The 19,039-nt window shown below is 55.0% G+C and overlaps 1 protein-coding gene across 2 annotated transcripts; it reads right to left on the bottom strand.

Moving 5' to 3' along the window:
• Positions 1 to 1,373: 1,373 nt before the first annotated feature.
• On the bottom strand, positions 1,374 to 18,931 carry PI4KB (phosphatidylinositol 4-kinase beta). Of its 2 annotated transcripts, XM_084223339.1 has the most exons (13): positions 18,782 to 18,931; positions 18,454 to 18,540; positions 15,340 to 16,219; positions 13,551 to 13,595; positions 9,410 to 9,637; positions 8,944 to 9,171; positions 8,059 to 8,168; positions 7,840 to 7,944; positions 7,207 to 7,330; positions 5,106 to 5,371; positions 3,283 to 3,415; positions 2,464 to 2,584; positions 1,374 to 1,831 (listed from the first exon to the last, which is right to left on the bottom strand). In XM_084223339.1, the coding sequence occupies exons 3-13, from the start codon at positions 16,189 to 16,191 to the stop codon at positions 1,650 to 1,652; spliced, it is 2,394 nt and encodes a 797-aa protein (XP_084079465.1). In that variant the 5' UTR covers positions 16,192 to 16,219; positions 18,454 to 18,540; positions 18,782 to 18,931; the 3' UTR covers positions 1,374 to 1,649. The 2 variants fall into 2 exon arrangements, with proteins under 2 accessions (XP_084079465.1, XP_084079466.1); XM_084223340.1 differs by lacking the exon at positions 13,551 to 13,595.
• Between the last annotated feature and the right edge of the window lie 108 nt (positions 18,932 to 19,039).

Below are 19,039 nucleotides of genomic sequence, written 5' to 3'. Positions count from 1 at the left end.
GAATGTTCCCCCTGGAATTTTGGGGTTGGACCCCTGGAATTCTGGGGCTGTTCCCCCTGGAATTCCGGGAATGTTCCCCCTGGAATTTTGGGGTTGGACCCCTGGAATTCTGGGGCTGTTCCCCCTGGAATTCCGGGAATGTTCCCCCCTGGAATTTTGGGGTTGGACCCCTGGAATTCCGGGAATGTTCCCCTCTGGAATTCCGGGGCTGTTCCCCTGGAATTCTGGGGCTGTTCCCCCTGGAATTCTGGGGCTGTTCCCCTGGAATTCCGGGGGTGTTGGGAATGTGCTGAGGGAAAGCCGCGGGCTCGAGAGGCTCTCAGGAATTCTTTATTCTGTAGGAATCGATTCCATTAAACTCCAGTGGTTTCACCCTCTGCGCGCGGCCTCGGCTCCTCCCGGCACTTCCCGGGAAAAGCTCCCGGGAATGGGAATGGGGGGGAGGGGCTGAGGGCTCCGGCTGCATCCCCAAATTTTGGTCCTGCCCCCCAAAAAAGGGGCTTGGGAAGGGTTGGGGTCCCCTGTGTCCCCTTCCTGTGTCCCTCTGTCCCCTCCCTGTCCCCAGAGCCCCCTTCCCGGGGGGGTGAAAAACCAAATTTGGGGTTTTTTAATGCTAAAAATTAAAAAAAAAAAGGGGGGACACAGGGACAGGGGGGACACTGAGGGGACATTGGGGACACAAAGGGGGACACTGGGGACACCAAGGGGACAAGGGGGGGACACAAAGGGGGGACACTGGGAAGAGGGACATGAGGGGACACAGGGACGGGGGGGAGGACACAAAGGGGGGACACCAAGGGGACATTGCGGGGACATGAGGGGACAAGGGGGGGACATTGGGGACACTGTGAGTGTCCCCAGGCCTGGGGGAGTGGGAGGGGAAATTCCAGGACATTTTCCTTCCCTGGGAAGCTCCGGAGCCTCCCTGATTTGGGATTTGGGATCAGGACCAGGCCCCCAAACCCCCACCTCGTGTCCGACATTCCTGCCCTGAATTCCCGGCTGGAATTACCCGGGAAAAGGGAGAAAGGAGCCCCAGCCCCGAATTCCTGGAAAAGTGAGAATCCCACTGGGAATTCCCCACCTGGAATTTCACCTGGAATCCCACCTGGAAATTCCACCTGGGAATCCCACCTGGAACCGCCCCAGCCATTCCTGGGTGTCCCAGGAGAGGGAAGGACCCCACAGAGCTGGGAATTCCGAGAATTTCAGGATTTTGGGATTCCCAACCTTCCGGAGACCCCTCCCCGTCCCCACCCTGCACATTCCATGGGATTGTGGGCGAATTCCAGGGAATTCCAGGCAGAGGGAAGGGGGAGCTGCCCCCATCCCCATCCCGTCGGGATTTCCCTTCCCCACACTCTGCTCCTCCCTTCCCGCTGGTTTTCCCGGCTTTTTCATGGAATTCTGTCCCATCTCTCAGCAGAGTCCAGGCCGGGGAGCAGCCGAACCTCGGGCCCCGGATCCGAGGCCGCTTTTCCCGAGGGAACAAAATCGGGAAGTTTGGAATTCTCCCATTCCTTCCTGGGGGAGGGAAATTTTTTTTTTTTTCCCCCGGGATTTTTTTTTCCGGGGATTTTTTTTTTCTTTTTTTTTTCCTTTTTTGTTTTCCTCCCCAGGGTGGGGGCCTCTGGAATTCCTCTGGAATTTCACATGATGCCGTTGGTGAGGTACTGGAAGCCGTCGTAGAGCTTGGTGGTGATGGACCTCATGGAGCCGTCCACCATCTGCTCCACCAGCAGCTGCAGCTGCTCCTCCGTCAGGTTCATGTGGAAACGCTCCTTGAGGTGCCGGATGGTGGAGGAGCCGTGGAAGCAGGGCAGCTGCGAGCCTGGAAACACAGGAAAAATTGGGAAAAATGGGAAAAACGGCAGCTGGGAGGCTGGGAAATGGGGGAAAATGGGGGAAAATGGGGAAAAACGGCAGCTGCGAGCCTGGAAACATGGGGAAAACGGGGGAAATTGGGAAAAACAGCAGCTGCGAGCCTGGGAAATAGGGAAAAATTGGGGAAAATTGGGATGGGAATCAGGGATAGGGCAGCTGCGAGCCTGGAAACACAGGAAAAATTGGGAAAAATTGGGAAAAACGGCAGCTGGGAGCCTGGAAAAATGGGAAAATGGGAGAAAATGGGAAAATTCGGGATGGGAATCAGGGGTAGGGCAGCTGCGAGCCTGGGAAAATGGGAAAAAGGGACGAAAATGGTAGCTGGGAGAATGTAAAATCAGGAAAAAATGGGAAATGGGGCAGCTGGGAGCCAGGAAAAATGGGGATGGGCATGTTGGGAATCTGGGTTTGGAATGGAGGAATGGGATCAGGGAGCTGTGAGCCTGGGAACGGGGAAATTCATGAGGAGAACAGGGATTTGGGATCCTGGGGAATAGAAAACCGGGGTGGGACGAGGGGTTGGACCGGGGAATGCTTTGGGAGAAGCAGGAGTGGGAGGGGAATTCCCGGAATTCCCACCTTGCTGCATGATCTCCACGATCTGCACCACCTTGTCCATGTGCTTGCGGGCCGCGATCAGCCCCTGCAGCATCAGCATCTTGTAGTAGTTGAACATGTCCCCGTCCAGGCCGCCCATCACCTGCGGGACAGCGGGATGGAGCTCGGGAACGCGCTGGGAATGCCCTGGGACCCCCTGGGAATGCCCTGGGAATGCCTGGGAATGCCCTGGGAATGCTCTGGGACCCCTGGGAATGCCTGGGAATGTGCTGGGAATGCCCGGGAATGCCTGGGAATGCCCTGGGAATGCTCTGGGGCCCCTGGGAATGCCTGGGAATGCCCTGGGAATGCTCTGGGACCCCTGGGAATGCCTGGGAATGTGCTGGGAATGCTCTGGGACCCCTGGGAATGCCTGGGAATGTGCTGGGAATGCCTGGGAATGTGCTGGGAATGCCCTGGGAATGCCTGGGAATGCCCTGGGAATGCCTGGGAATGCTCTGGGAATGCTCTGGGAATGCACTGGGACCCCTGGGAATGCCTGGGAATGTGCTGGGAATGCCTGGGAATGCCCTGGGAATGCCCTGGGAATGCCCTGGGACCCCTGGGAATGCCTGGGAATGCTCTGGGAATGCTCTGGGACCCCCTGGGAGTGCCTGGGAATGCCCTGGGAATGCTCTGGGAATGCCTGGGAATGCTCTGGGAATGCCCTGGGACCCCCTGGAACCCCCTGGGAATGCCCTGGGACCCCTGGAACCCCCTGGGAACCCCCTGGATCCCCCTGGGAACACCCCGGACCCTCCCAGACCCCCCTCAGGGCCCCCCCCGGCTCCCCCCACTCACGTCCACGAACTCGGAGGTGAGTTTGAAGGCCGAGGTCTCGAAGCCCAGGTTGCGGGGGGAGCTGCTGAGGATGAAGCCGAAGTCGATGTGGATGATGTGGCCCTCGGCGTCCAGCAGGATGTTCCCGTTGTGCCTGGGGGTTCCGGGATTCCGTCAGGATCCCGCGGAACTCCCGGGATCCCCAGAAACCCCACGGGAACTTGGGAAAAAACCCAACCAAAGTCACAATGAATGGAGTCAAAAGCCCTGAAATGGCAGAAACTGCCCTCGGGGGCAGCGGGATCTTGGGGACAATTCCAAAACACGGAAAAGAAAAATCAGAAAAATACTGAAAAAAATTCCCCTCAAAATTCCCAAGTTCCCCCAAACCCTGGGAATTACCTGTCCTTGGCCTGCAGCAGGTAGCACACCAGGCAGTGCCCATCGGACCCCATTAATTCATTAATTACTCTGTTAATTACCTGTCCTTGACCTGCAGCAGGTAGCACACCAGGCAGTGCCCATCGGACCCCATTAATTCATTAATTACTCTGTTAATTACCTGTCCTTGACCTGCAGCAGGTAGCAGATCAGGCAGTGCCCATCGGACCCCATTAATTCATTAATTATTGTTAATTACCTGTCATTGACCTGCAGCAGGTAGCAGACCAGGCAGTGCCCATCGGACCCCATTAATTCATTAATTACTCTGTTAATTACCTGTCCTTGACCTGCAGCAGGTAGCACACCAGGCAGTGCCCATCGGACCCCATTAATTAATGATGTTAACTCATTAATTACCTGTCCTTGACCTGCAGCAGGTAGCACACCAGGCAGTGCCCATCGGACCCCATTAATTCATTAATTACTCTGTTAATTACCTGTCCTTGACCTGCAGCAGGTAGCACACCAGGCAGTGCCCATCGGACCCCATTAATTCATTAATTACTCTGTTAATTACCTGTCCTTGACCTGCAGCAGGTAGCAGATCAGGCAGTGCCCATCGGACCCCATTAATTCATTAATTATTGTTAATTACCTGTCATTGACCTGCAGCAGGTAGCAGACCAGGCAGTGCCCATCGGACCCCATTAATTCATTAATTACTCTGTTAATTACCTGTCCTTGACCTGCAGCAGGTAGCACACCAGGCAGTGCCCATCGGACCCCATTAATTAATGATGTTAACTCATTAATTACCTGTCCTTGACCTGCAGCAGGTAGCACACCAGGCAGTGCCCATCGGACCCCATTAATTCATTAATTACTCTGTTAATTACCTGTCCTTGGCCTGCAGCAGGTAGCAGACCAGGCAGTGCCCATCGGACCCCATTAATTCATTAATTACTCTGTTAATTACCTGTCCTTGACCTGCAGCAGGTAGCAGACCAGGCAGTGCCCATCGGACCCCATGAATTAATGATGTTAACTCATTAATTACCTGTCCTTGACCTGCAGCAGGTAGCAGACCAGGCAGTGCCCATCGGACCCCATTAATTCATTAATTACTCTGTTAATTACCTGTCCTTGACCTGCAGCAGGTAGCACACCAGGCAGTGCCCATTGGACCCCATTAATTAATGATGTTAACTCATTAATTACCTGTCCTTGACCTGCAGCAGGTAGCACACCAGGCAGTGCCCATCGGACCCCATTAATTAATGATGTTAACTCATTAATTACCTGTCCTTGACCTGCAGCAGGTAGCACACCAGGCAGTGCCCATCGGACCCCATTAATTCATTAATTACTCTGTTAATTACCTGTCCTTGACCTGCAGCAGGTAGCACACCAGGCAGTGCCCATCGGACCCCATTAATTAATGATGTTAACTCATTAATTACCTGTCCTTGACCTGCAGCAGGTAGCAGACCAGGCAGTAGCCGGCGCAGCTCCTGACGAAGTTGCGCTGGGCCGACAGGAAGCTCTCGCTGTTGGCGCTGCCGTGCTCCTGCAGGAAATAATCCAGCAGCGAGAGCTGCGACTGCTTCTTGATCTGGTGCAGGGAGACGGCGCTGAGCACGGGCTCGATCATCCCGCTGTCCGCCGAGATCACCAGGATCTTGTAGGGCCGGATCCAGAGCGGCACCCGCTCCTGCTCCCAGATGGCCTGCGGGGAGGGAGCGGGGACGCGGTGAGAGCCCCCCAAAGATGAGTGGGACGGGGTAAATCCAGTGAGAGCCCCATCACAGCTGAGTGGGAAGGGGTAAATCCAGTGAAAACCCCATCAAAGCTGAGTGGGGCGCAGTGGGAGCCCTGCAAAGCTGAGTGGGACAGGGGAAAACCAGTGAGAACCCCACAAAGCTGACTGAAATGGGATATATCCAGTGAGAGCCCCGCAAAGCTGAGAGGGACGGGGTAAATCCAGTGAGAACCCCATCAAAGATGAGTGGGACAGAGTAAATCTGGTGAAAACCCCTCAAAGCTGAGTGGGACGGGGTAAATCCAGTGAAAACCCCATCAAAGATGAGTGGGACGGGGTAAATCCAGTGAAAACCCCTCAAAGCTGAGTGGGACGGGGTAAATCCAGTGAAAACCCCATCAAAGCTGAGTGGGACGGGGTAAATCCAGTGAAAACCCCATCAAAGCTGAGTGGGACGGGGTAAATCTGGTGAAAACCCCATCAAAGCTGAGTGGGACGGGGTAAATCCAGTGAGAACCCCACAAAGCTGAGTGGGACGGGGTAAATCCAGTGAAAACCCCACCAAAGCTGAGTGGGACGGGGTAAATCCAGTGAAAACCCCATCAAAGCTGACTGAAATGGGAGAAATCTGGTGAAAACCCCGGCAAAGCTGAGTGGAAGGGGGTTAGATGGTGGGAAATGGGAGAAATCCCATGAAAACCCCATCAAATCTGAGTGGAACAGGGTTAGACGGTGAAAACCCCATCAAATCTGACTGAAATGGGAGAAATATGGTGAAAGCCCCATCAAATCTGAGTGGAATGGGATAAATCCAGTGAAAATCCCATAAAATCTGAGTGGAACGAGGCTATACGGTGGGAAAGGGGAGAAATCCTGCTAAAATCCCATAAAATCTGACTGGAACGGGGTTAGACAGTGGGAAATGAGATAAATCCTGCTAAAATCCCAACAAATCTGAGTGGAACAGGGTTAAATGGTGGGAAATGGGAGAAATCCCATGAAAATCCCATAAAATCTGAGTGGAACGGGGTTAAAATTATGTGAAATTGAATAAATCCCCTTAAAATCCCCTAAAATCTGAGTGGAACAGAGTTAGATGGTGGTAAATGAGATAAATCCTGCTAAAATTTCATCAAATCTGACTGAAATGGGATCAGACAGCGGGAAATGGGATAAATCCCATGAAAATCCCATAAAATCTGGCTGGAATGGGGTTAAACAATGGGAAATGGGATAAATCCCGCTAAAGTCCCAGCCAATCTGACTGAAACGGGGTTAAAACTATGTGAAATTGAATAAATCCCGTTAAAATGCCATAAAATCTGAGAGAAACGGGGTCAGATGGTGGGAAATTGGTGAAGTCCCAATAAAACCCCACAAAATCTGACTGAAATGGGACTAAACCATGCAAAATTAAAAAAAAAACCCATTAAAATCCCAGCCAATCTGATTTAAATGGGATTAAATGACGTGAAATTAAAGAAGTCCTGTTAAAATCCCACCAAATCTACTGAACTGTCATTAAAACGCTATCAAACTTTTTAAAATCCCACTAAAATCCCAGGAAATGCCACTAAACCCCATTAAAATTCCACAAAGTGCCATTAAAACCCCACGAAAACCAGGAATCCCACACGGGTTTTTGGGAATTCCTTGGGAACTGCCTCACCTGGAGCCGTCGGAGCACCTGGAATCCCGTGAAAACTCCCTAAATCTCCCTGAAACCCCGTTTGTTTTTCTTCAGGAATGACGGGAATCTCCTGGGGATTGGGAATTCCGGGAATTCCCGGGAGCTGCCTCACCTGGAGCTGTTTGAGCACCTGGAACGCCAGCAGCTCCTGCCGCAGGTCGTCGCCGCACTTGACGATGACGGAGAGGAGGCGCCACGAGGGGAGGTGGCCGTAGGGAGAGGCTTCCCGGATCCTCCTGGGGGAAAACCGGGAAAAACGGGATCATCCTGGCAGCCAATGGTCGGGAGAGGCGCTGGGGATTCCCAGGAATTGTCTTCATCCATCCAATCCCGTTAAAATCCCATCAAAACCATCACATCCCATTGAAATCCCATCAAAACCACCCAATCCCATTAAAATCCCATCAAAACCATCCAATCCCATTAAAATCCCATCACATCCCACTGAAATCCCATTGAAATCCCATCACATCCCATTGAAATCCCATCCCATCCCATCGGGACACAGATGACACCCCCAGAATCCCTCAATCCCGGGGGGTTTCCCGCTTTTCCCAGGAGGAATTCCAGACCCTGAACTCCAATGGGTTCATCCCTGGAAACAGCCAAACCCCCTCGGGGCTCGGAGCTGCCCCAACCTCCCGGGAATTCGGGCAAACCCCGGGATGCGGGCCGGCCCGCGGGGACTCCCGGGCGCGGCTTTCCCTGGGATTCCCCGGAATTCCCGGGAATTCCCGGTCCCCACCTGACTTTCTCCTGCCAGGGCTCCTTGAGGGCCACGGCCGAGGGGTCCTCGGGGTCCCTGCGGAAGGCCGTGGGCGTGTGGGCCAGCTGCTCCGACAGCCGCCGCCTGCGGGACAGCGGGAACGCCGGGATCGGTACGGGAACGCCGGGATGCTGATCCAGGGAGTGCCGGAATTCCCGGCTTTTCCGAGGGAAAACGCCCCCCGCGCCCCAGGCTCACCGGATGTCGCCGGCGGCGATGAAGACGGGCTCCCGGCTCTCCTGGCTGGTGATGGAATCCACGGAAAACTGGGAGATGTTGTCACAGCTGTTGGTGTGCATCTCCGGGAGCTGCGGGAATGCCGGGGAAACCCCGCGAAATTCCATGAAACCACATCAAATCCCACTGAATCCCACAAAATTCCATGAAACCACATCAAATCCCAGAGAATCCCCATCAAATCCCACTGAAACCCCGTCAAATCCCACTGAAATCCCATCAAATCCCACTGAAATCACATCAAATCCCACTGAAACCCCATCAAATCCCATTGAAACCCCATCAAATCCCACAGAATCCCACAAAACTCCATGAAACCACATCAAATCCCACTGAAACCACATCAAATCCCACTGAATCCCATCAAATCCCATTGAAACCCCACCAAATCCCACTGAAACCCCGTCAAATCCCACTGAAACCCCGTCAAATCCCACTGAAACCCCGTCAAATCCCACTGAAACCCCGTCAAATCCAAAAAAATCCCACAAAATTCCATGAAACCCCATCAAATCCCATCGAAACCCCATTAAATCCCACAGAATCCCATAAAATGCCCTAAAGTCCCAAAAAATCCCATCAAATGCCATGAAACACCATTAAAATCCCATCCAATCCCATTATTATCCCATCCCATCCCACAATATCTCCTATAACCCCACCAAATCCCATGAAATCCCATTTCCAGTCGGGGGGAACCAGAATGACAATCCTGCACGGAACCCCCAGGGACACCTTGGGGACACCGCGGCGCCACCCGTGACCCTCTGGAAAATCCCATTCCCGGCATTCCCACCCACCCTGGAGCCAGAACCTTCTGGAAAACCCCGTTCCCGGCGCTCCCACCTCCACCTGGAGCTCCACGATGTCGTCCACGGACCAGGCCTCGTCGTCGTTGTCGTAGTTGGGGACGGTGCTGAAGCTGCCGGCCCTCTGCTCGGGGCCCATGCCGCATTCCGGAAGGTTCTCGGCCGAGCGCGTGCTGCGGATCCGGTTCTCCGGGATGCGCGCGGGGACATTCGCCGTGTCGAAATTGTCACATTCCAGCACTTCCACGTAGATCAGATAGGGAGCCTGGGGAGAGCGGGGACGGGGTGGGATGAGGGACAGCCCCGGGGCTCCCGGGGCCGCGCTCGGGGGGAAATCCAGGGTTTGGAGCACAGGGAGGGAAAGGGCGCAGACTCCAGAGGTTCTGGGGGGGCTAGGCACAAATCCAGCTGTCCCAGCACCCCCAGTCCTGGAAGTGACACCTCAGGCTGTCCCACCATTCCCAGGCCATCCCAGATCCCATCTCCCATCCCAAATCCCAGACCTTGTCCTTGGAGTTGAGCACCACGGCCTGCGAGTGCGGCACGCGCACCACGTGGTGCTGGAAGGCGGCGGTGGGCAGCCAGGCGCGCGCGGGCAGCTTGTGGTTGAGCAGCGACAGCTCCGAGATCAGGCGCTGCGTCTTCTGCTCCTTGGTGGGCAGCGTGGCCAGGCGCTTCCCGATGGCCATCAGGGACTTGATGAACTCCCGCTCCGGAGCCAGCCGGGCCGGCTGCGCCCGCGCACCGGGAACGGGGGGAAACGGGGAAGGGGGAAAGGGGAAAGGGGGAAAGGGAAAGGGAAAGGGAAAAGGAAAGGGAAAGGGGGAATGGGGAAAGGGAAAGGGAAAGGGAAAGGGAAAGGGAAAGGGGGGAAAGGGAAAGGGGGAAAGGGAAAGGGGGAAAGGGAAAGGGAAAGGGAAAGGGGAAAGGGGAAAGGGGAAAGGGGGAATGGGGAAAGGGGAAAGGGGAAAGGGAAAAGGGAAAAGGGGAAAGGGGAAAGGGGAAAGGGAAAGGGAAAGGGAAAGGGAAAGGGAAAGGGGGAAAGGGGGAATGGGGAAGGGGGAAAGGGGGAAAGGGGGAAAGGGAAAGGGAAAGGGAAAGGGGGAAAAGGGGGAAAGGGGGAATGGGGGAAGGGGGAAAGGGGGAAAGGGGGAAAGGGAAAGGGAAAGGGAAAGGGAAAGGGAAAGGGAAAGGGAAAGGGAAAGGGAAAAGGGGAAAGGGGGAATGGGGGAAGGGGGAAAGGGGGAAAGGGGGAAAGGGAAAGGGAAAGGGAAAGGGAAAGGGAAAGGGAAAGGGAAAGGGAAAGGGAAAGGGGAAAGGGAAAGGGGAAAGGGAAAGGGGAAAGGGAAAGGGGGAAAGGGAAAGGGGGAAAGGGAAAGGGAAAGGGGGAAAGGGAAAGGGAAAGGGAAAGGGAAAGGGAAAGGGAAAGGGAAAGGGAAAGGGAAAGGGAAAGGGAAAAGGGGAAAGGGGAAAGGGGGAATGGGGGAAGGGGGAAAGGGGGAAAAGGGGGAAAGGGAAAGGGAAAGGGGGAAAAGGGGGAAAGGGGAAAAGGGGGAAAGGAAAAGGGAAAGGGAAAGGGAAAGGGGAAAGGGGAAAGGGGAAAGGGGAAAGGGGGAATGGGGAAAGGGGGAATGGGGAAAGGGGGAATGGGGAAAGGGGGAATGGGGAAAGGGGGAATGGGGAAAGGGGGAATGGGGAAAGGGGAAAGGGGAAAGGGGGGAAAAGGAGGGAGAGGGGGAAAGGGGGAAAGGGGAAAGGGAAAGGGGAAAGGGGAAAGGGAAAGGGGAAAGGGGGAAGGGGGAAGGGGAAAGGGGGAAGGGGGAAGGGGGAAGGGGAAAGGGGAAAGGGGAAAGGGGAAAGGGGAAAGGGGAAAGGGGAAAGGGGAAAGGGGAAAGGGGAAAGGGGAAAGGGGGAAAGGAAAAGGGGAAAGGGGGAAAAGGGGGAAAGGGGAAGAAAGGGGGAAAAGGTGAAAAGGGGGAAAAGGAGGAAAAGGGAGGAAAAGGGAGGAAAGGGAGGCGGCGTCACTTCTCTACAGGGAAACGCCTCCATCCCATCCCATCCCATCCCATCCCATCCCATCCCATCCCTTCCCACGGGATCTTCCCACCCCTTGCGTTTCCCTGCTCTCCCCTCTTCCTTTCTCTGCCTGAGAAAGGATTGGGGTGAAAAATAAACAAACAGGGAAAAAGGAGGGAAATGGAGGTGATGGCGGCGGTTTTCCAGCGGGATCCATTTTCCGCTTTTCCCTCTTCCTGCCCTTCCCTTTTTCTGCTCCGGAGCCAGCCAGGCCAGCTGGAAAAGGGTTGGGATCCCAAGGAAAAGGTTGGGAAAAGGGAGATGAATGGAGGGGATGTTGGTGATTTTTCACTGGGATCGAATTTCTGCTCTTCCCTTTTCCCACCCTTCCCTCTTCCAACTCTTCCCTCTTCCCACTCTTCCCTCTTCCCTTCTCTTCCCAGATCCCAGAAATCTGGGAGTCCTACCCATCCCCCGGCAGAGCAGGATCCCAGAGCCTTTTCCTTCCCCCTGGAATTCCAGAGCCAACATTCCCAGAGGGAGCTCCCAATCCCGCCGGATTCCCGGGATTCCGGAGGATCCTCCCCCGCCCTTCCCAGCTGTCCCAGTCTAACAATCCCCAGGGACTGGGGATTTCCCTCGGGATGCAGCCGCCCCTCTCCCCTCCCCGATCCCAAATTCCCACTCCAGGTTCCCCCAGTCGGGAATAACCAAGGGCTGATTTTCGGGATCACCGAGCGCTCTGATCATGCTGGAAACGGCGCATGCAGAAAGCCACGGATCGGGAAGGGGGAAGCAACAGAAAACGCCGGAAAAATCGGGAATATCGCAGAGCAAGAGGGAAGGATCGGGAGAAATCAGGGAGAGAGGGACGGGGATGGGCATTCCCGGCTGGGAATCCACTGGATTTGTAGTCCACGTCCAAAAATTCCCTCAGGAATTCCGGGATAAAGCTCGGCTTCCCTGCCCCCACCCAGCCCCAGGCATGGGAGGAATATTCCAGAGGCTCCCGATCCCGGCTGGATCCCAAAAATTCCTTCAGCTCTGCAGGGACTGAACCCCGTTCCTGCAAAGCCTGGGGTACCCCATGGATGCTTCCCGGCTCCTCCCGGGAATTCCGGCGGCTCTGACGTTCCTGCTCCTCCCATCCAGGTCTTCCAGGGCGCTGTCCCCTGGGAATGCCAGGAAATGTTTCTCCCAGCGGAACACCCCGAGGAATTTGGGAATCTGGGATCAACCCAAGGATCCCTCTGGACCAGCCCTGCCTCGGACCAAGGCAGCCCCTGGGTTTTCCAGGGATCCCAAAACGCTTCCCAAGGATCTTCTCCCAACCTCAGGAACGTTCCAGCGGTGCCAGGATCCGTCCGGAGCCTCTGGAATTCTGGCTCCAGTGGGAACTTTGGGGATCTTGGATCTTCCACCCACGGGAGCTGGGAAATCCCACCACATTCCAGGGAAAATTCCTCTTCATCCCACTCCAAATGGAAATTTCATCCCGTTCCAAAGGAGAATTTTCCTCTTCATCCCATCCCGTTCCAGAGTGGAATTTCATCCTCACCCCGTTCCAAAGGGAAATTCCAGAGGGAATTCTCCTCTTCTTCCCACTCCAAAGGGAAATTCCAGAGGGAATTTTCCTCTTCATCCCATTCCTCATCCCAGCATTCCCAAGGATCCTTCCGACGCCAAGATTTCCCACTCCAACAGAACATTCCATAGGGAATGAAGAATTATCCCTGTTTGCCGCCGATTCCCAAAAAACCCTGGGGGGGAGCCATTGGCTGGGCTGGGAGGAGCAGGAATGGGTGGAAATCAAGGAATTCCTGGAATTTTGGGTATGAATTTGGGGCTTGGAGCTCATCCCAAGCATCCCGTTATCCCTAAAAACAGTGGGATTTAGGATGAGCCCGAAATTTGGGATCAAATCCCGACAAAATTCCCAAATCCAGGGATGGGAATGATCCTTGGGAACTCCCAGCAGGATCAGAGCTGGGTTGGAATCCAGGAATTCCCAGAAAAGCCCCAAAAAAAAAGAATCATGGAATTCTTCCCAAACTCCCGGTGCTGGAGGAAATCATGGACTACACATTCCCACCGGGAATCCTGGTGGGAAAAGAAGGAAAGATTCCAAAAAAAACAATGGAAAAAAAGGGGAAAAGGGTTCATTCAGGAGAGAAAAATCAGGGAAAAATGCCAGGATTCGATTGGAATTTTCATGGGAAAAAAAAACGAAGGAATTGAAAGAATGGAATCAAGGAATGATTGGTGGAAAAAAAAAAACATGGAAAAAAAGCAAATCAATCCCATCCGGCTGAGAATTTTGGGAGCCAAATTCCAAGGGAAAACAGCATTTCCTCTTCCACCTGCAACGGAAAAGCAGGAAAAGCGGGAATTCCCTCATTCCCAGATGGATTCTGGTGGAAAAATGGGATTTTCCTGGGTTTCATCCAACCGGAAGGAATTTTCCCGGAATTCCCATTCCAAGGAAACGTCGCTGCGGTGATGCCGGGATTTTTGGGGGGATTTTTTTTTGGGAATATCTGGGGAATGCTGGGAAATTCCAGAGGGGTGGAATTGAGGAAATGCTGCGGCGGGAAGAGGGAGCCTCCGGAAAACGGGATCGGAACTTACGGGAGCCAGGGATTTATCCAGGCTTTCCGTACTCGAGGAGAATTCCTGGGAAAAGCAGGAAAAGGGGGATTCGGGGCAGTTTTTTTGGGGGGAATGTTTTCCAGAGGAAAGAGGGGAAGGAGCGGGGAAAAGGGGGGAGAAAAAGCAAAGTTTAGCTCCAGGTGCACTTCCGGCAATTCCCAAGTTTTTTTTTGGTCCCATCCTCTTGGAATTACAGAAAAATTCCAGCAAGGAAAATTCTACGGGTCTCAAGGGGGATGGGATCAAAGCGGAGCAGATCCGAGCGCTGAATTCCCGGGATCTTCCCGGTTTTCCTCCTCTCTGGGATTGCTCACCCCAGCCCAGGAGGAGCAGGATGGATCCAGCTCCGAATTCCTTGGATTTCTGACCTTTTCCACCACCGAATCCACAGTTTTTATCCTGCCTGGATTGCAGTTCATCCTGAATTTCAGCACACCAAATGAATCCCATGGAAACGATCCCAGAAGTTCCCAAAATCCCAATTTTTGAGACCCTTTTTGCCATGGAGAAATTCCTGATTTATCCCAAGTTTTCCTGCCATTCCCACATCTCCCTCCAACTCCATCCCAAGCGATTCCCATACCAAATATCCAGAAATTCCAGTGCTTGGAGTCCCTCAACTCATTATTTTCTTCCTAAAAGGGATCCAATGGAGCTTCATCCCATAAAAAACCAGGAATTTTGGGGCTAAAATTCCCAAAAATTCCCCAAAAAATGGGACAACCAGGTCTGGATCCCACCTGGGGGGAAAACTGATGGGAAATGACCCCAAAGTTCACCAGGGGAGGGAAAATTTGGGATGACTTCCCATCAATTTTCCCTTCCCTGATGAATTTTGGGATCATTTCCCATCAATTTCCTCTGCTTTTATCCAAGGAATTCCTGGATTCCGGAGGGAAAAGTAGCCAGTGCTTCCAAGAACTCTGGGAGTTTTGAGGGACAGTCGGGATCCAGGGCTGGAGTCTCCCTGGTTTTGTGGTTTCCCAGCTTTTTCAGGATCGTTTCCAGGAGTTTCCTCATCCATAATTTATGGAAAGGCTCCGGTTTCTGCCTCCTCCTTTTCCATATTAAAAATTCATCCCGACGGGAACGGCCCCGGATTTTTCCGGGGTGCTTTGATCCCGAACCTGGCCTGGAAAATTCCTTCCCAACCCTTCCTTCCACCCTCATCCCCATTCCCAGAGCTTGGAACAATCCTTGGCTCCTTCCAAGGATTCCCAGTGGAATTCCCAGCAGAATCAAACCCTGGATTTCCGATCCATTTCCTGGGAATTCCTGGGAATTCCCAACCCTTCCCAGTCATTCCCAGTTCCCCTGGGGTTCATTCCACCCTCTGGAGGATTCATTTTTCCCGGATTTGGGAAGCATCGCTCCCAAAGTCTGCTTCCAGCACCAGCTTGGGGCTCCTTTCCCATCTGGAATTCCCAGCTCCTCCTGGGATCAGCCCTGGAGCACAACCCCAATCCCAGAGAGCTCTGGGACGAATCCCAAGGCAGGACCACGGGATTTCCCCACCACACCGATCCTCGGAGCACAGAATTCCCTCAGGAACATCCCAGACCTCACCTCCTCTCGCTCTCCACCTTGGGATGGCTGGCTGAGCCTCGCAGCTCAACCCCACAATGGCCTTTCCCACAGAATTCCCTCGGGAACACCCCAGACCTCACCTCCTCTCGCTCTCCACCTTGGGATGGCTGGCTGAGCCTCGCAGCTCAATCCCACAATGGCCTTTCCCACAGAATTCCCTCGGGAACACCCCAGACCTCACCTCCTCCTCGCTCTCCACCTTGGGGTTGCTGGCCGTGCGCTTCAGGTTGCTGCTGAGGCTGATGGACACCGTGGCGTCCGACTTGGACCTCTGGTGAGTCCGTTTGGAGGGCGACAGCCCCGTGTCGGGCCCGGGCGGGCCGGCGCCCAGCTCCCTCCTCCTGCCCGCCGGCTTCAGCTCGTCGGAGAGGATGAGCCTGCGGAGCTTGGTGCCGCGCGAGTGGCGCTGCGTGGAGATGTGCATGTCCGAGGAGTAGGCGCCCAGCAGCAGCGCGCAGCGCAGCGAGAAGTCGATGCTCTGGCGGCAGCGGTGCACGATGTAGGGCTTGATGGCGTCGCCCACGTCCTCGTCCATGTGGATGTACATGTTGAGCAGCTGGGGCAGGTAGAAATCCACCTCCTCGTCGCGGAAGCAGAAGAGGCGGTTCCCGATGTAGGCCTGCACGCCGGGCTCCTTGGAGTTGTACAGGTAGGAGATGGCCATGGAGATGTCGAAGAGCTTGGACTCGAAGAGGCGCAGCAGCCACGACTGCTTGGCCTGGTTCTGGCGCTTCCGCGCCGTCCTGGCCGCGGCCGAGCCCTCCTCCTCCTCCTCCTGGATCCGCGCGCCCGGCGCCTCGTCCAGGCAGCGGATGGGGCAGCTCTCCCCGTTGGGCAGCGCCTCGGCGCACGAGCCGCGCAGCTGCTTCACCTTCTCCAGCACCTCCTCGCAGGCCTTCTTGGCCACCTCGGCGTCGATGAGCGCCAGCTCGCCCACGCCCTCCGTGATGACGCTCAGCGAGGAGCCCCCGGCGCCGCCGCCCGCGGAACCGCCCGGCTCCGGGGGGCTCTGCCCGGCCGGAGAGTCGCCCATGGCGGAGCAGGGGCTGCGCGGCTCAGAGCTGGGGAAACGGGAGAAACCGGGATTAAACTGGGATTAAACCGGGAGAAATCTGGGGTTGGGGATGGGATCTGGGGTGGGATTCAACAGTGGAGGGGCTGCAGGACTGAGTGAGGGGGAAAAATGGGGAGAAACTGGGATTAAACTGGGATTAAATCGGGAAAAATCTGGGATCAGGGATGGGATCTGCGGTGGGATTCAACAGGAGGAACTGCAGGACTCAGCAATGGGGAAAAATGGGGAGAAACTGGGATTAAACTGGGAGAAATCTGGGATCGGGGATGGGATCTGGGGTGGGATTCAACAGTGGACGGGCTGCAGGACTCAGTGAGGGGGAAAAATGGGGAGAAACTGGGATCAGGGATGGGATCTGGGGTGGGATTCAACAGGAGGAGGGGCTGCAGGACTCAGTGATAGGGAAAACCGGGAAAAAATTGGATTAGAGATGGAATTTGGGGTGGGGTCCAAGAGGATGAGCAGTGGAGGGGCTGCAGGACTCAATGAGGGGGAAAACCAGGAAAAATTGGATTAGGGATGGGAATCAAGAGGAGGAGCAGCAGAGGGCTCAAAATTGGGGGAAATTGGGAAAAAACGGGAAAAAATTTGGATTAGGGATGGGATTTAAGAGGAAGAGCAGTGGAGTGGCTTCAGGACTCAGTGATGGGGAAAACCAGGAAAAAACTGGCATTAGGGAGGGGATTCAAGGGGAGAAACCCGGGATACACCTGAAGGGAAGACGGACGTTAATTTTTTTCCCTGTTAGTTCGAGGATTTTCCCTGCTAATTTCAGATTTTTCCTTGCAAATTTAAGAATTTGCTTTATCCCTTTATTTTTCCAACTCCCAGAGAAAGGAGGGAAAAAGCCCTCAGGAATTTTCCCTAAATGCTCCAAGTGAGTCAAACCTAGGTCACCTCCCAGATATCACGTCTCCTTTTTTTTTTCCTCTTCTTTTCCTCTTTTTTTCCCACTTTTTCTCCAAGAAATCCCAGATGCCCAAATCCTGATCAAAGTCTGAGAGTCTGGCTCCATTCCCCCATTCCCAGCACTCCAAATCCCACATTCCTGACATTTTTGTGGCTCTTAGATCCCAAAAACCCCACGAGAGCCCGAAAAAAATCCTGATGCTCCCATTTCCAAATGAATCCTAAAAAAAACGGGGGTGGAAATTCGGGATTCCACACTTCCCCACAATTCCCATCCCTGTTTTCCCACAAATCCCAGATTCTTCTCCTCTATCCCAAATCCTTACATGGCTCCAACCCAAAAATTCCCAGGGATCCCCTCCCTTCCCAAAGTGCTCAGCTCGTCCCAAAAAAATGCATCCAAAGCTTTTCCCTCTTCCCAGAAACGCCACAGGATTCCAAAGCCTGGAGCAATCCCACAGTGCTGGAATTCCCTCCTCCCAAGGATCACAGTCCATACACAAATTACCACTTTTTGAGGTTTTCCAAGGTTTTTTTTTTTCCCAGGGGTTGGGAAATAAACTGGGAAAAGGCAGGGAAAAAAAAAAAGCAGGAAAAAACCCCAGGAATCCACATCCCCACCTGGATCCCAAGGGCGGCTCCTGGGCCGATCCAAGCGTGGACCCTGAACTGTGGGACATAAATTATCCAGGAAATCTGGAGCAGGGATCACCCAGGAATTCAGGAGCAGAGATCATCCAGGAACTCCTGGAGCAGAAATCTGGCAGGAACTCCAGGAGCACAGCCCTGAAATCCCATTCAGAATTCCGAGGAAGAAATCAGGGATAGTTTTCAGCAGATCCACGGGATCCACACCAGGAATGACTCCAAAACCTCAAAAACTCTTCCAACACCGGGAAAAAAAAAAGCTGGACGATCCCCTTTTCCACCCAGTTATTCCCTCCTGGATTCCAGGGAAGTGGAAGGAATAAAAAGGGAGGGATTAAACGCAATTATTTTTCATTATTCAACTTCCCACCAACTCCAGCCGAAGTTTTCCAGGGACAACATTCCCGAGAGGATGAGTGACCCCCGCCAATCCAAATTTGACGTGAGCCATGGAATTTTAGAGGGGATTTTGGGCAATTCCAAAGCTCCCAGAGGCACCAGATGGCCCCGAGAGGGAGGGGGGGGAAAGGCTGGCAAATCCTCCCGAGGAAAAGCGGCTGGAAAGGGCTCTGGAAGGGGAATTGCGCCACTTCCCCCGCGGGGAGCGCGGCTCTGGCAGCAACTCCCTGGAAAAGGAAGAGGAAAAGGCTCTGGGAGAGGTACCTGGAGCGATCCCATCCCGCGAGGCTCCGCTCGGCGAGCGCGGCCCTGCGGCCGGCGCGGGCGGCTCATCCCGGGCACCGGCGGCTGCTGCGGGGAGAGGCGGAAAAACAGCCAGGAATCAGCACGGAGCCCTCGGCCGGGAAAAGGCCAGCTCCTGCCCCGCTCCTGCGCCACGGAGCTGCCCGAGGAGGAGGAGGACGAGGAGGAGGAGGAGGAGGAGGAGGCGAGGCCGGACGCGGAGCGGCCGCGGAACCGCCGCGGGGACCGGGCTGAGGGGGTGGAGGAGGCCGCGGGGGGGCCGGCGCGGGCGCGGCGGGGCCGGGCTCACCTCGGGGGAGCGGGGAGGAGCGGGGCCGCGGGGAGAGGAGCGGAGGCGGCGGAGGGGCCGGTGGAGCCGGTGGAGCGGGCGGAGCGGAGCGGAGCGGGGCCGGCGGAGCGGGGCCGGTCGCAGCCTCGCCAGGCCCGGCCCGGCGCCGCCTCACGGGGCTGAGGGGCCGCCGCGCCACAGCGCCCCCTGGCGGGCCGGAGGCACGGGGGCGGGGCCTGTTACCGGGGGTGGTTTGGAGGCGTGGTTTGTGTATTTATA

The sequence above is a fragment of the Fringilla coelebs genome (genome assembly GCF_963513975.1).
Source record: "Fringilla coelebs genome assembly, chromosome: 29".
Taxonomy (NCBI): domain Eukaryota; kingdom Metazoa; phylum Chordata; class Aves; order Passeriformes; family Fringillidae; genus Fringilla; species Fringilla coelebs.
This window is presented reverse-complemented; position numbering and strand designations above follow the sequence as displayed.